At 40.3% G+C, this 17249-nt stretch overlaps 1 protein-coding gene across 1 annotated transcript; it reads left to right on the forward strand.

The window, feature by feature from the left end:
• The first annotated feature begins 15590 nt into the window (after positions 1–15590).
• Positions 15591–17015, forward strand: LOC18446164 (uncharacterized). Its single transcript, XM_020674833.2, has 3 exons — positions 15591–16255; positions 16346–16431; positions 16527–17015. The coding sequence occupies exons 1-3, from the start codon at positions 15886–15888 to the stop codon at positions 16830–16832; spliced, it is 762 nt and encodes a 253-aa protein (XP_020530492.2). The 5' UTR covers positions 15591–15885; the 3' UTR covers positions 16833–17015.
• Positions 17016–17249: the final 234 nt, after the last annotated feature.

Raw genomic sequence — 17249 nt, forward strand, 5'->3', positions numbered from 1 at the left:
TCTAATTTGCTTCACATGGGATTAATTGCTCATTTACTTCTTCAAAAAATGGAGTTTCTTTGTGATACAGTGTCTCAAGTCCAAGGCATTTCCCATTACTGCATTCTTAGGAATCTCTAACCCTGGGATCTCGATTGGTCTTCCAAGGCATTTCCCATTACTGCATTCTTAGGAATCTCTAACCTTGGGATCTCGATTGGTCTCATGGATGACTTGAACCTCCTGTGGGTCACCCACTGCACTTATTTAAAAGATGGGATTAATTGGGTCCTTTTCTTTTATTGTGACATGTATTATAAGGATGTCTTGAACTTTATGATAGCTCGTATCTTCAACTAGAATTGAGATTCTTCTAGAATAACTTTGTTTTTCTTGTTTCAAAACTTGGGATAGCGTTATTTTCATCATTATGAATTCGAGAATCCCAAGCCATAAGATTTGAATTATATGATATTTCCCTACTATCAAGGAAGGGTGTCTTGAGCCTCCTACAAGTCAAGGCAATCTTTAGCACTTTGTTTTTTAAATTCCCTAGACACAGGATTTTGAGTGAGCTCATGCTCATTCGGTACCTTTTCTATGGGATGAATAATTTGGTCCCTATGTGTCTTCATGTTCACAGCTTTTAATGGGAAGACTAGAATTGTTTCCTCCTTTTGGTGACCAACATTATTCAGCTTTGATCCTTGGAGGATATCCACACCAGTTTTAGTTGTAGAGGCAGTATGCTCCTTTTGTGGGTTGGACCTTTCTAATTCTATAGGATCTACCCATAGAATAGATTTAGAGCTAAGGCAATTTCCATCATCTGATTTCTAAAATTCCCTAGCAACATAGGTCATCTTATCATTTCGTTCTTCATTTTTGGGTGGGTTTCTTCCTATGCCCAAAGGCCATATGTTATGGTCTTAGGCTTGGGTAAGGATCTTGACTCGTCAATCCTTGTCAGATTGATATCGGCTAAGATTTCTTTATCTTCACTTGGCATAGTTGTATCATATGATATCTTCTGACTTTGCCATGAGTGAACTCCATCTGTATCTCTAAGTGATTCTGAGGATGCCTCTGACTCAGGATTGGTTTCACATTCTTTAATTGTCACCTCATTAGAGTCGCATTCAGATGCATCCTCACTGTAGCTAGGCTCTTGCTCCGTCATGACACTTGCCTTAGTATAATTTCGTCGGGCTCTTCCCCTAGTATGACTGGTGATTGATCTCAGCCCCTTCCTTTGCTCTCTCATAATGCGAAACCATTTTGAACATTGAGTCAAAAGAAAAAGGCTAAATGCTTTTACTAAAGTAAAGCATATATTCATGAGGCATATTCTCTATGGCCATGTTGATCTTAGAGACCTCAAAAAGCGTGCAATCAATGACTTTTGATACAGCCTCTCTAAACCTATGGACGAAGTTCGCTAAGATTTTGTCGAGTGGCAACCAATTCGCTAAGGTCATTAGTTACTCTCTGGTCCCGCAATACTGCTTGACAAAACATCGAAACAATTCATCGGGATGTTGATCAAGGTATTTAGTTACGACCACTCATAACCAAGTTAGAGGTTGTCCTGAGAGGGTATACTGAAAACGTCGCCTTGAGTCGGCAAGGTCTATTTTCAAGATGCGGAATAGATAGAAGGCAAGCGATGACATGGTTATCAGCGTCACCCTTCCCACTAAACGTGTTTTCAAATTGGGGGAATACGAAACCCTATAAGAAGGGTTCAACATCTCTAAGGTGGGAGTATGTTAGGAACTCTAATCTTAGCTAAAGTTTCTTTGAAGTTGGAGAAATCACCTTTCAATTGGGTAGCTCAGCTAACTCGGGCGTCTTAGCCTCGATGTGTTGGTTGCCTAAAATTGATGGCATAGTTTGAGGTGCAACAGATATAAGGTAAGCGATGACATGGTTATCAGGGTTACCCTTCCCACTAAACGTGTTTTTCAAATTGGGGGAATTTGAAACAAGATAAGAGGGGTTCAACATCTCTAAGGTGGGAGTATGCTAGGGGCTCCAATCTTAGCTAAAGTTTATTTGAAGTTGGAGAATTTGCCTTTCAATTGGGCAAGCTCAGCTAAATCATGCATCTTAGCCTCAGTGTGGTGGTTGCCTAAAATTGATGGCATAGCTTGAGGTTCAGGAGAGGCAGCTAGTGTGGCTTGCACTAACCCAGCTGGGGGCAGGGAATCGCCAATGGCGCAGATGCCATTGATAATGGCATCAGGGACTGCAACCAGTCATCTCACAAACAAAATCCAAGAAATCAGGGTATAGCCCCATCAATCTGGAAGGATATTTTCTCGCAAAAAAGGATGATTTTCTTGGGTTAAACGTCATCAGGATGACCAAAATACCCTTCATGGTTTGAAAGTAGTCTGACTGGCACTGGAGCCATTGGCAATGGAACCAAAGCCCAAATACCTGCAAGACCACCCAGATCCAACTCGGATGGATGCCGGCCTCACGATTAACAAAATTAGCAGCTTAAGCTCATTAATCGATGTCCCCAATAGGATTTTGTCAATGCTTATTCGGGGTAGCTATTCAACACACAATTGTCCATTACTGCATGACATTAAATTGCTCTGTCACATCCACCATTGTAAGACATGAAACTACTCGGTTGGCTCCTTGGTTACATGATCCTAAACTTTGTGACCACCGTCGTTCTTAAAAACCATTTTCAAAAATGCCCCATGATGGCAGAAAGCTCCCCCCTCTTTCAAATAACCTGAATACTGGGGCAACTTGGTTTGGGAATTCCATAAATTTTTCTATTTTGTTTGTCATGTCAAAAACCTTAATTTATATGGTTCAAGTTGTAACCTGTCATCAATATTTGTTTGAAAAATCTACTCCCTTCTGAATTCAAAACATTCTCCTAAATATTTTTTGGAAAACAAAGAAGTCAAAACGGCACGATAATGATGATCAGAAAGCACATATGGTCGTTCGGTTCAAAGGGTAAAGACCACGGCAGGTGAACACTACACTCCCCCTCTTCTCCATCAAACCCAAAAAATAAAAAGAAAAACACCCAATTCTCAAACCATCACAGGAATACACCTAGGGCATGAGGTCAACTTTGGCTCACTCAATAGAGATTACTTCGTCATTCTCATCTGAATATTTAAACTCGAATTTTCTCGGGATACTAGGACACTGGCATTCGACCTACAAACCAAGGGCTATTATCTGCGACTTCCCCGAACGATGGACTAGCTAACCGCCAGGTCCCTCGTGTGACCAACAGGAACCATGTTCTTTACGAGGCCAAGCTTCAGAGGAACAATGATGTTTTCATTCCTCACCACCTTATGCTCTATCTCATATGTCTACTTCTTTGTCACCTTATGTCCCATTGCTCGCGCGCTTCATAAGTGTCAAAGAGGAGCAACTGTAGACACCCTGATCTCATTGAAGAAATCACGACAGACCAAAATTCCCAGGCAAGCCACCTTGATAATTGAACCACTCACACTCAACCTGACGTATCCATAAACTGGCCCCAATAAACCAACAAAACATTCAAGTAGAGCTGAAGGTACTTGACAAACAAAATAGGCCAGGACAAGCATCAAGATTGTCAAGTTGAAGAGCATTTTGAAAACAAAAGAGCCCGACATCATTCCCAATAGTGCCGGGGCAACTCCTAATGGTGACGACAAGGTGGTCCAGAACACAACATTCAATAACTTCCCGAATGAAGAGAGAAGGGCCCGACGTCATTGCTAATGGCACCAGAACCCCTTGAATTTTTGCCCTTTGGCAATGACCTGCAGAAGTGACCCATAGTCGTGCAATGATCTGTGTCAGTACGGTCTGACATGTGTAAACATGCACCGACGTGTCCAATGTGTCAATACGGAGCATGGTTGTCGACCTAGGATTGGTCAAGGTAATGTCACCTCAACCGTCGATCATACAACGCATCAAAAGAAACAACCTGATACCATCACCAGTCAGAATGGCGCCAGATGCATTCCGAATAGTTATACATGCTGACCACTGTACAGCAATCATGCTTAGAGAACAACATGTGGCAACTTTATCTTGTGGAGCAGTTTCTAATAGTGTCGACACCATTGCCAGTGGCGCCCGACATCTGACATCCACCCACAGTAGTGTACCCGATCCAGTCCACATGACAAGAAAGCAATTGAAGCAGCATTTAATTCTGGAGGCTGCATTTAATGTAGATTGATGCCGAGGTGGCGCATTGTTAATGGCTTCAGAGGAATTTCGATGAGCTTTGAAGAATGGATGATCAAGATTGCACCTAAAAAATGATCTAATGGTGATCTTTGTTTGAAGACATTTTTCAGCACCATGGGTACCCGATGCGGAATAAAAGAAGCGGTCAATAAAGCATGACAAATAGTGGAAATTTCAATAGTCTCATAATGGCTCCAGAACTGCTCAAAGATCTTCATAAGGACTCTTAAAAGCCTTCTTCCACGTTTTGTCACATTCTGACATGTCTAAAGTAGTGCAGACGAAAAATAGTTTCGACAGAATCAGCCTCTAACACCCTAAAATAGATCCCTATAACTGGAACCCTACTTTCGGAGCATCAAATGACCGTGGTACCACCACTATAAGTCCAGCATGGTTGGAAACCCCTAGGGGTCAAATTTCAGGTTAAACATACACTTTAAGACGAAGTTATGGGTAAAACATTAAAACAAGTGGAGCTGCACACTATTCCCATGTGGCCACCCTGCAACTAAACACCATTAATACACAATCACAAACAGTAAACTTACGACATCCATATCTCCTTTGTTCGAGATCGGATCACACACAAACTTATTGGAGCGTGTTTATCTCGTCGAAACGAGCATTTTGATATGTGGTATGTCCTGTGACGATGACTGAGCCGGAAGAAAAGCTAGAGAGAAGTTTGTGATTCGAAGCCGCACGTTGCAGATTTCCAGCAGTACCTCCTGTCGCTTGAGCGGCCATATCACAGCGCCCGCAAGCCCGATCGACGTGAAACCAGTTGCATTGCATGAGTAAGTGACTATCACTGGTCTGAACCCCACGCTTGATGAATGGTTGGATTTCACACAAAATCAAGTTGAATTCACTGCAGATTCTAGTAACCAAAATCCCAAATTCCAGCCAAAGTCCAAGATTGTCAAATCTTCGTTCGGGTACCAAATCGGGTCTCGTTTGTTGCAACACGATTGTGGCAACATGCTCAATGTAATTCAGTGAAGAAATTGAAGAAAAACATCAAGATGAAAACGCACTATCAATCAATAGTTTTCAATATCTATCCAAATTTCAAGTTACATGATCATGCCTTTAAAATGTGATTCATGGCTTAAAATTGATATCAAAATGATCATAGCATCGAGCCCTACACGATGGCAATCATCTTTTCTTCATTCGGATAACAGATCATCAATGGATCATCCGAGAAGAAACAAGAACGTCCCTAGTTCTCAGCAGTGACTATTTTGGAATTTTTTTAATTGTTAGGCAAGGGCAAATCAACCATTTTGTACCCTATTTTCTTATTTTTTTATTCAAATAAACCTTAATTATCATCAATTAGGGTTAGTTTTGGGTAATCTACCCACATTTTAGTCCTGATCTATAAATAGATGCTAGCTTTCATTGAGAAGGGGTTGGCTTTTGGACTCATGAAATCATTGTACAAGGATTCAACTCGTGATCAATAAAAAAATTAAGGCTTTCTTCTTGAGTTCTCTTGAGTACGCCTTATAGAGAGAGGAGAGAGAAAGTTTAGTGCAGTACCCCACCTGTCTTCAAGGTATTTTCTCTCTCTCCCCTTCTTCTCTCTCTTCTTCTTTCTTCTTCTTTGTCTGTCTTCTTCTTCTCTTTTCAGTCTTTTTGAGAGGCCATGCACGGCAATGGTAGTGTCATGCATGCCTCTTTCTTTCTTTTCCCTCTTTCTTTCCTCTCCCTATTCTCTCTTCCTCATCCTGGGACTTTACAGGTCGTGCATGGTGATGGCAGTGCCATGCGCGAACTTCTCTCTCCATCTCTCTTCGTTCGTCTCTTCACGTCAACAAAGTTCACGCACGGCGTTAGCCATGCGTAACGTCATCTGAAGGAGTACATGGTGAGCCGGGCCGTGCTCAAGCAGCGGGTCGGGCTCCTGTTTTGGTTACAGGATTGTCGTCACACGTGGCGATGCATTGCCGACCGCGGACTATCTCTCTTTCTCATCACGGGTCACAGACAGCGCTGCTCATCGCCATCCGCAGGCATGTCTTCGGTGGCCTACGCAAGCATAGACGGTGATGCCTATCGCCACTTGCGGGGGTCTCACTTGTGCTTCGCGTCTATCGCAGATGGCGATGCCTATCGCCGGGCGCAAGGGTCTCATCCGTGCTCCACATCTATCACAGACGACGGTGGGTATCGCTGTCTGCAGACCCTCTTTTGCGCCCTATGTCTATTGCAAACGATGATGCTTATCGCCGCCTGTGAGTGTTTCACCTGTGCTTTGCGTCTATCGCTGACGGCGATGCTCACCGCCATCCGCATGCCCACTTTTGTGCCATCCGTCTGTCGCATACGGCGATGCCTATCGCCATCCATGAAGGGTCACTCCTGCCTTCTCATGCCGCCGACGGCAATGGCCAACGCCATCTACAGTTCACTGCTCACCCCTCCGCCGCGAGCAGCATTGTCCAGCGCCATCTAGGGGCCATGACACTGTTACTCCACGGCTGTGGGTGGCGATGCCTAACACCATCGAGACTTTTTTACTCCACCGCCTCGCGTCTTTTCTTCATTCTCTTCTCTTCTCTTTTCATGTCTTCTCGCTTGACTAAAGGACAGACTTAGTTTAGCACTCTCATAACGGTCTGGATGTCGAGTGGTATTGCCATCGTGCTAGTTAAAAGTATCATGCCTGTCTTGCTGCCACACCAGATTATGACAATCATATCGTCCTTGGTTTCGAGTAGTATTGCGTCGTGCCGGTCTGAGTTACCGTGCCCGTCTTACTACCACTCCGAGTTGGTTACTATACTGGTCCAGCTATCATGCTAGTCTCGTTCCCTTGTCAAGTCCTCTTCTCTTTTCTTCCCCTTATTCAAACCTTCTTCTTCATCATCCTAACTTCTCATCTTCTCTGCCATCTGAATCTGCACCTCTGTACATGTTCCTCCAAGACAATGGTGGGTCCCTTGGTCCACTTGTCTTACAAATTAACTACGTTAGTGCTTTGCAGAAAACAAGGAGATTGCAGGTTAATAGAGACGATTCGAACTAGCTGAAATAGCTGGGGGGTTTTCCGTCGTAATCTAAGAGGACGCCCGCGCGAGTTAACCCTAGTAAGTCACGGACCCAGGTGAGGTTGGTCCCCACCTCACATTTAAAATTCATCTCTCACCAGTTGGGCACCTGCTCTTATTCTATAGATAAGGTTCACGAGAGAGCGATGTCAGGTCCCTGGTCTTCGGAACCTGAGACACGTGTCACTCGATCACCTAGATCCGTTGGTGAGATCGAGGCATCGGACCAGTTTTGCGACTCCACTGGGAACTTACTACCCCTTTGTCGGTTCTCTCTTGTTTGATCGACATCACCTTTTATTTTCTATACTGCATTCTATGGCATCTGGCCTATTCAACCCCGTTCATCCAAGTTGGGGATTTTCTCATCCCCTCACTTGTGACCGTCCCAGGGAAGCAAGCTTCTCAAGCCTCATTCCCTACACTCCTTTTGAGTTAGGACTCATAGTCCTGCTCCTAGGTTCTATCCTGGATTGGTGCGAGAAGGGACTTGTAGGTCCCTAACTTCCCACTTTCTAGTCCTGGACCCTCCACCAAGGCCCTTCGCATTGGCAGCACATTTGCTACCACCCACAACATGCACTCTGCTACTGGTAAGTACCTTGTCAGTCACATTGCTAAGGTATGCAGAAATACTGCTCTGTTTACTTTCGCCAAAGGCAAGCAGGTTGCCATCGCTCTTGAGGATCACCGCGAGGCCACCCCCCATACTCCTTCACCACCCCGAACCTCTATGCCTAAAGGCTCGACACATCGCGGAGGAGATCCTGGGGCCTCCACCTCTCGCACACACCTAAAACCTCATGGTCTTTCCACTCGAGCTACACCTCGAGTCAACTTTCATACTACCTTGAGCTCGCGTCCAAGGCTAGGCCTTCTCGGGTCGAACCCTGCACATGCCATGCATCTGCATCCCACAGCTCAGGGCCGCGTCAGTTCTGCACCAGCTCAAGCACACGGGGGTCAACCACTTCATCCTCCCTCTCAGCATACACGGCTTCACCCTGTGAGAGATAAGCTCCTACCTGGTCCCTCACAGACACGAGCTCATAGGTCTCGGCCTCCTAAGGTCGAACTAGCTGACCGAACCCGGGCTGACCCCCAAGTCACCAGGAGGGCTACCTTCAAAGGTACGCACGCACCAGCTTCACAGGTTCCTCTCCAATCTCGACAGGCAAAGTCGCGAGCTAGTTCCTTCTTCTGTTACTCTTCTTTTGCCAATCAAACATCTCGAGACCTAGTACTCAAAGGTTTTCCCTAAGAGTACCATCTTGAGTTAGCTGCCTTAGGTCAACGATGCACCCGGATCCTCATAAGGTAACTCCGGGCAAAAGCCTGATGGCAGATAGAAGCCTACAGCCTCCAAGGCAGCAGCCCAGATTGCCCACTATCCTTGGACCTCACTCTCTGCTCCAGTTGATGGACACAGCCTTCGCATGTTCAAGAAAGACGGGGCAGTCTAGATCCCAAGCTCAATTCTGCTGTGAAGTCTATTACAGCCTCAAGATCAAGCAAAAGAGAGGCATGTAGCTCCTGACTAGAAAGGCCCCTAAGGTAGTTGAGGTTACCACTTTTGTTGACCTCCTGCCTCAAAATCCCTTCTTCCCTGTTCAGATTCTAGAAACTGAGCAAGAAGTCCAAGAACATTGCTCGGTGGTTACCGTCACAAGAAAAGACCGAGCTGCCAAAAAATCACGGTCCCCAGACCGTCAAGATCCGGTCCTCACACGGTCGGCATACAAGACTCGATTTCAGTCGGGGCATGCTGAACCCCTACAAACTGACTTGCCACTTATGACTCGCTAACCTCGGCAGTCCACTACTCTACTTGGCTCTGACCCTCCAGAAGAAACGGTCATTGTCATGGTGATCAACAATCTGAGTGATGCCTAAGAAGATCAGATGAACAGGTTCGAGGTGATGATGCAGTCCATTCTCGAAAATATGGATTGCTTGGAGGCCTCCATGCCCCATTCTTCTCATCATGAGGCCAACTCCCCGTCTTGAAACGACACAGTTCCCAAGCAAACTCCCCCACCAGCCTCCCAAAACAGCTCTGCTCTCCGCACAATTTCGCAAGCCAGTATAGATTTCATGGTGACCCACAGTTTTAAGAGTAAAATCTCGTGCATGCAAGGGGCGCCGCTTTACCAAAAGTCGTACCCCTCGTATATCGACCAGGTGTCATTTCCCCCAGACTATCGAAATGGGAAGCTCCCCCTATTTAATGGTAGCACGTCCCCGCACCAGCATATCGCTCACTTCCAAGCGGCTTGTCGAGAGACGGCGCTGACGGGCGGCTCCTCCTCTGTCAGTTCGTCGAGACTCTCGAAGGGCCAGCCTTCCAGTGGTACGCTTGGCTACCTCCAAGCTCGGTACATACATGGCAAGAAATGGAGCAATTGTTTTACCAGCGCTTCTATGAAGTCCAAAGAAACATGGAAACCATCAAGCTCCTCAATCCGACTCAAGAGCCTGGTGAGCCAGTCCATAAGTTCATCGCTCGATGGAGAGAGTTGAGAACCTATCATGCCACTCCCATGACTGAAAGAGAAGCAATGCCTGGCCCGGTGGGGGTCTTTTCTAAAAATTTAATATTATTGAAAAAGGATCCATAATTATGTGAATATTCCAAAAACAATTGAAATTGTGAGACTTTTTTACTGGATCTGAACCCTTGGATCAAAATGATCAATTTTCAACTCTAACCCTACTTCAACCTATAAATACCCCTTCCACAAATCCCAATAAATATCTGGAAAACATTAAAAATTAGAGAAAAATCCCTCATAGGAAAAATATTTAGAAATTACTAGATAAATCAAGAAAATCCCAGAAAATATGATAAAAATTTAGATAAATCCCAAAAAAATAAAAAAAATAAAAAGAATCAGAAAAATTCCCCAAAATTATAGAAAATCTCAAAACTCAAATTAAAAAAATCGGATCCCCAAAATCCCTTAAAAAATTAGGGAAAACCATCTCCCAACCTTAAGAAAAATTAGGTAAACTTTACCTAAAAATCCGTAATCCTTTTCAAAACCTTAGGAACCCTAGATATAAGTGGAAGAAGTTTTGATCTACCAAATTCCAGCACGAAAAGACATCCAAAAATAAGAGATGGTGGCGCAAGAAGAGCGACATGATTCAAGCCCCAAAAACTCTGGGTCGGGTCCCTAATGTAAGTATTTCCTCCTTTCTCTTAATTTCGTTTATTTTTCTTTAATATTAATTAAGTATTTCCATAATTTCTTTATCTTAGAGTTAGCAAAATTTTAGAAAGTATTTTAAAGGTCATATACATAGATTTTGAAACTCACACTACCAGTAGACTCAAAAGAAAGCCAAATCTGTATGGATATGCAATGCTTTTGAGCCTATAATTTGAGTACTCTCACTCTCTCTACTGTTTCGTAAATTTAACTCACTCCCAAATAAAAATAGGAAACTTTTCATAAATATCACATATATCTTAAACTTAACATGTATAACCAAGAGTTCTAAATAAAAATTGGGACTTCTATTTTTTTTAGTCAATCTTAACCCTACTTATCATAGTATTTCTATTTACTGGTGATTATGCCTATCCTTCTCTAACAAATAAAACCACCCTTTGACTTCCATCAAAGAACTCCCTTTTCTTCAACGCTCACACGTTTAGTCTTCCCCCATTAACCATCCAACCACAAAGGGTTCCCAATTACTAAAACAATTTCTCCCAATAACTAAAAACAATTTCTTCACTCACTATATTATTAGGGTGTAGTATCTTTTCAAAGGAGCATATATCCATGAAGAGCAGGTTGTTGTGCTCAGTGGAGCATAACATTCATAGGCAAAGGATCAAAGGTGGTGTTTATAGGAACCTTTTAGTGGGATTAGTATGGATTCTAAAAATGAAAATTCTCAAGTCCCCTTTTTCCGTTTTCCTATGATTATATTGTATGGAAAATTACTTCACGAGTCAAGGGCGCAAGAGTCTGCTGACGTACAAACGTCCATCCTAAAGATGTTATCTAAAGTGCATTGTCCATAAAAAAGATATGAATGGTGCATAAATAAAATATTAAAAAATTATATTTTTAATTTTAGAAGTTTAATTTTCTTTTCAAATTAAAGATAATCTAGGCCTAGATGATGAATCTACAAAATAAAAAATTATAAAAAAAAACATTTAAATGACTTATAGAGGGAGCCGCATATGTACATATGAGTCGGCTGACTCATAGAAACCCCATCCATATTGTACTTTCCAATTTTTCTCCTTCATGTCTGTCATATATCTATATCCAAGACAAAAGAAAGGAGAGAAAACTCTACATCTATCAACCCTTTTCCTTTCTTTCTCTTCTTCCTTGTAAAGGCTCTAATTTGTCAAGAGATGGAATGATTTTATGGTCTCCAAAGGGGCTGGCATTGGAGAGCCTAGAAGCTTCTTACAATCCCTTTGTACCTTGAACCTGTAAATCTTATTTATAAGGCTGCTAGCTCCTCCATAAAGGCCTCTTCTAGTTACCTTTTATTATGAAAAGGCATATGTTATAAAATACTTACTAACTTTAGCTAATTTATTTAGACAACTTAGAATCCAATACAACTTTAGCTAATTCCCTTTTTTTCTTTGTTTGTTGTTCTGATCTTTTCATTCCATCAATGAAAACTCACTATTAATTATTTTCAAAAAAATAAAAAATAAAAAATTTATTCCGATACAACTAATTCCTTTTCAGCATCACAGTTTACTGGTCTTTAAATCCCAAACCATTTCTTTTACTTGTCATAAACATTCTAATCTGCCACGTGTTTTTGGTTTTGGGGTACTTTGGTGGAATAAAGTTGTGTTTAATTATACAGTTGAATTGTAAAATGAACTTTTTAGCTTAACTAGAAGAAGTATGTGTATTCGATAATCCTCACGACCATATGCAAGGCGTGGTCATGAGGCTCATCATCATCCATTCGATAGGTTGAACAAATGATGGGAAGAGAGTCCCCCACCGTCTAATTCGTGTTGTGGTGAGTCACATTATCCCACCCAAAATTGTTTTGTGCAGCTAAGCCCGCACCTGTTACTATACGGGCCAGGTCTCTACTGTCCATCAAAACCAGGTCCCTTTAGTAATAGTCCTCTAAAAATAAAGTAAAATCAATGGTTCAAATATTTTCTCAAAAAAAAAATATCATTTATAGTTTTTAAAAGGTATTTCTTTTTATAGATTAATAATCTCCATGTTAAAAATTATATATTTCCTAAAAATTAGGATCAAATTCTATTTCAAAAATAAATTATTAAGGGGCTTGCATTTCTACATGTGAATCCGTAGCCCACATACTAATCACGTCCTTATCCGTTAATCACTTTCTAATCCAAAAGTTATGAAACCATTTACTTTTAGTACAAGAAGGTCATAATTACTTATGATCATACAATGTGAAATCAGATAGCTTGGGCTTGTCACATAAAAAAAATTGAACTTAAATGTATGTAGCCACACAATTTTATATCCAAAGGTTAAAGATCAATTGTCACCTCCATGTACCAAATAAAAGTGGTCGTATTATATACTTATCCTCAATCTCCATTCTCTCTCTATATGGAGTGAGAGAGAGAGAATAGAGCAACTTTTTTGTGTCTTTATTTTTTCCCAGCAAATTTCAACATCTATCTTAATTTTTTAATTGGTGTTTTTTTTATGGGCAAGCTTTCTATGCTTCCCCTACAGCATAAAACTTATATACTTTCCTTTATCCAACCGTCCATTCTGAATGGACGGCTAAGATTGCCCCAATCACAATGTCACATCTCTGCGCTATTTTATTTTTAATTTTTTTCTATCAATTAGTTTAACACTAATTTTGGACGTCCAATCCTCTACTAAACTTACAATAGCGAAAATATTAAAAAAAAAATATTTTTTAAAAAAATAAAATGATCAAAATACCTCTGAAAATTTCAAGAGGTATTTTGGTCATTATATTTTGTCGAAAAAATATTTTTAATATTTTTTATAGGTGCGTTCCAATGAGAATATGACACATACTAAATTTCATATTCATACAATTGGTATAAAAAAAACTAAAAATAAAATACTTTGAGACATCAGATCTAAGATCAACTGGTGAGTGGCTCTCTTGATCAAAATTGGACTGCTGGATGGTAGGGAAAGCATGAATCTTGTATGATGTAGAGGAAGTATAGAAATCTTTCCCTATTTTTATAACTCAATTAAACAAGTGTTTCCATGGGCATAAGGGAAAGTCCCCACTTTGCACCAGATAGCAATAACTTTCCCATTTTCAAGATTTATTTTTCCTAACTTTGCAGAGACATAGCACTATTAGAACTTTACCCTCAAGGGACATTTCACTGAAATGCTCCGTTATCAAAATTTATCAAAACCTTTCTGACAAAAGACCATAATGCCCTCGGAACTAGGAACTAATTATAACCTAATCTTTCAAAAGGAAAAAAATTATAAAAGAATGGGGCCCTAAACAATCGAATTAAGTGCCCCCTCAAAAATTCACTAGAAGAGGTTGTTTTGATGCTGAAAACCTACAATTTGATCATCTTGACCTCAAGATGTGGGATATGAAAAAAAATAGATTTAAGTCTTAAAATAATGCACATTGTAATATGTTATCTTGACCGTCAATTTTAAAGATTTTCAACTATTCATAGATCTGCTCGATCTAAACTAATTTTGATCCTTAAATTTTATAATTATAGATAAAAATAAAATAAATTTTCAAACCATCACAAAAATTTCTATGATGAAATAATATGTTTCGGCCTTAGTCTTATACATTACCACACCCCATAAAAAAGGCATTGTTTCTTCCTTCAAATAAGAAGCTTTATAAAAAGGGTGTGGTTTGTCTCATGTCGAGGCTCTAAACAATCAAAATAAAACACACCTTCAAATATTATCGAGAAATGTGGTTTCAATATTGAAAATCTGCGTATTAAAATATACGTTCATCTTTAATTATAAAATTTAAAGCTTAAAAAATAGTGTAGATCAAGCATATCTATGAAGACTTGAAAATTTTGAAAATCTTGAAAATTGACTGTCCAAAAATGCGCTACAAGATGCACCATTTCTAAAACTTGAAATCTATTTTTTTCTCAAGTCCATACATCTTGATGTCGAGATGATCAATTTGAGGATATTTGGGCATCAAAACAGCATCTTTTAGTGAATTTTTTGGTAGGCTCTATTTGATTGTTTAGAGCCTCGACTCAATATAAACTTTTCTGTTATAAAAATGGGGGCAGAGGGCATAACTGTAATATTTTCAATGAAAGGTGTGTGGATTATTTATTGGATGAAGTTTCTATAGGGCCTAGGCGTTATGAAACTAAAATAGAGCCTCGCCTCATATCCTCATCTGGGAAGTACTTTGGGCATCGAAATTCTTCACGATGGCTCTAAAATCAAATTCCAACACCGACAATACAATCTGAAACTCAAAAAATCAAATTCCAACACTTTATTTTTAAGGCCGAATGGATAGTCTAGATGAATTGTTGCAATATTCACTATTTTTAGAATTTAAAATCCTAATTGTTTTGCACAACCATAATGTTTAAGCTGGGGTGATCGATTTAAAGGTTTTTCAACACTTGAATTGCAATATTTGAGGATTTATGAGGTGATGCTTTACTTATTTTGGCTGCAGCCCTATCAAACCATTTTCTTTATTTATTAGTTTATAATAAATAATAATAAAACAAGGGAAAAGTTTATATAGAGCCAAGGCTCTAAACAATCAAATTTGAACTTACTTCAAAAATTTCACTAAAAGATATTGTTTTGATGCTTAAATATTTTCAAATTGATCATCTTGACATCAAGATGCATGTCCATGAGAAACAAATGGATTGAAAAGTTTTGAAAATAGTGTATTTTGTAATGCATTTTTAGACCGTCAATTTTCAAGATTTTCAAGTTCTCATAGATATATGGATCTCCACTATTTTTGAAGCTTTAAACTTTATAAATAAAAATGAAAATATATTTTAAGGCTATCACAAAGATTTTCAATATTTAAACCACAATTCTCGATACTATTTGAAGGTAGTCTCTAATTTGATTGTTTAGAGCCTAAGCTCTATACAAACCGCACCCATAAAACAATTGTTAAAAAAAAAAAAAAAGCATTAAAAGCCATATCATTTCTTGCATATAATGAGCTTGGTGCTCAGCACGTAGAGGTAGTAATTGGTCGAGCCCACATTAAGAAAAAGGAGAGAGAGAGAACAAAAAAGACCGATGATTTCATGAGAGAGAAAGAAAGAACAACACACGTAGAAAAAGATGAAGAGTGAGAAAAGCATGAAGACTCACATGAATGGCGGAGAGGAGAGAGAGAGAGAGGAAGACTTCTAGGAATGCTGGTGAGAAGAGAGAGAGAGAGGAAGACTTCTAGGAATGCTGGTGAGAAGAGAGAGAGAGGAGAAGAGTAATGCAATGCAAACATGGTGGACCAACACCAACCAGGCAATTGTGGGCCTTGTCCCTCTTCTTTTTATTACAGGGAACTTTTCTCTCTCTAAGCTGTCGTCGCCATTAAAGCTGAACTTTGAGGAGGCGTAGCCTTAGAGATGGGTAGAACAAGCGTCAAGCTTCCTGGCTTTTGCCTTAACAGAATTTCAACGCATGTTAGAGTGAGGCCACCACCACAAGATGAGAAACCCATCTCAGATTCAATTAAAACAGAGCAAGTTGCAGAGTGCTTGCGCAAGAGGGAGACTCCTGAGAAGAGAAATGGAGACTTTCAGGCCCAAAATGGGGATTTAAAGGCCAAAAATGGTGATTCCAAGGAGAAAACTGAGGTGGGTTTTGGGAGAACGATTATGATCGTTGTCGATTCGAGCCCCGAAGCAAAGGGGGCTCTTCAATGGGCGTTGTCACACTCTGTTCAGAGCGACGACACTCTGATTCTTCTCCATGTTTTGAAGCCTTCCAAGCAAGGTGATCTCTCTCTTTATCTCTCTCTCAATTTTGATACTTGGGTCCCTCTCTCTCTCTCTCTCTCACATCCATGTTAAACTGAATTCACAGGTGAGGAAACAAAGATGGAAATGAATCCCAAGAATTACGAGCTCCCAAATTCACTGAAGAATCTCTGCCTGATAAGAAAACCCGAGGTATGTTTTCGTCGATTTCGATGTTGTGAGCAAGAGAGACAGAGACAGAGAGAGAGAGGGGTCCTGATCATATGGTTTTTGATGAAAATGTGCAGCTAAAAGTGGAGGTTGTAGTGTTGGAGGGGAGAGAGAAAGGGGCAACCATAGTTGCAGAGGCAAAGAGGGAGGGGGTCTCTCTCTTAATTTTGGGGCAAAAGAAGAGACCCATTGTCATGTGGAGGCTTCTTCTGAATTGGGCAGGAACAAGAAACAACAACAACAGGAATGGAGGTTTGGGTGTTGTTGATTATTGTATTCAAAATGCAGATTGCTTGACTGTAGCAGTCAGAAGAAAGGGTAGAAAAGTTGGGGGTTATCTCATCACCACCAGAAGGCAGAAGAATTTCTGGCTCTTGGCTTAACACTTTGAATCCTCTCTCTCTCTCTCTCTCTCTCTCTAAGTTGGGACCTATTTGATCTCAATAATTAAACAGAAGTCTCTGTTTCTCTCTCTCAATTATATTATTTTTATTTGGAATTTGTGAGGATATGGTTGTTTCTTGTGTAAATAAAACTATAATTTGGATGTTTGTTCTTTTTAAAAATTGGATAATTTGATTCCTCATAGGGGTCTCTTGCTGTAAATGGCATTGTATTGCATTGAGTTTGAAATTTTAGATAAAATACAAAATGTTTCACAAATGACAAAAGAAATTCGGTTAACCTTTTTTTTATATTTTTTTCAAAATTGTTTTTCGATCAAAAGACTAAAAAAAAACTGAACAAAAAAAATCAAAATTCAGATTGACCAATAGATAATTTAAAAAAAATAAATAAAT

This window comes from Amborella trichopoda, chromosome 10, assembly GCF_054954075.1.
Source record: "Amborella trichopoda isolate Santa Cruz 75 chromosome 10, AtrichopodaSantaCruz75HAP2 v2.0, whole genome shotgun sequence".
Taxonomy (NCBI): Eukaryota; Viridiplantae; Streptophyta; class Magnoliopsida; order Amborellales; family Amborellaceae; genus Amborella; species Amborella trichopoda.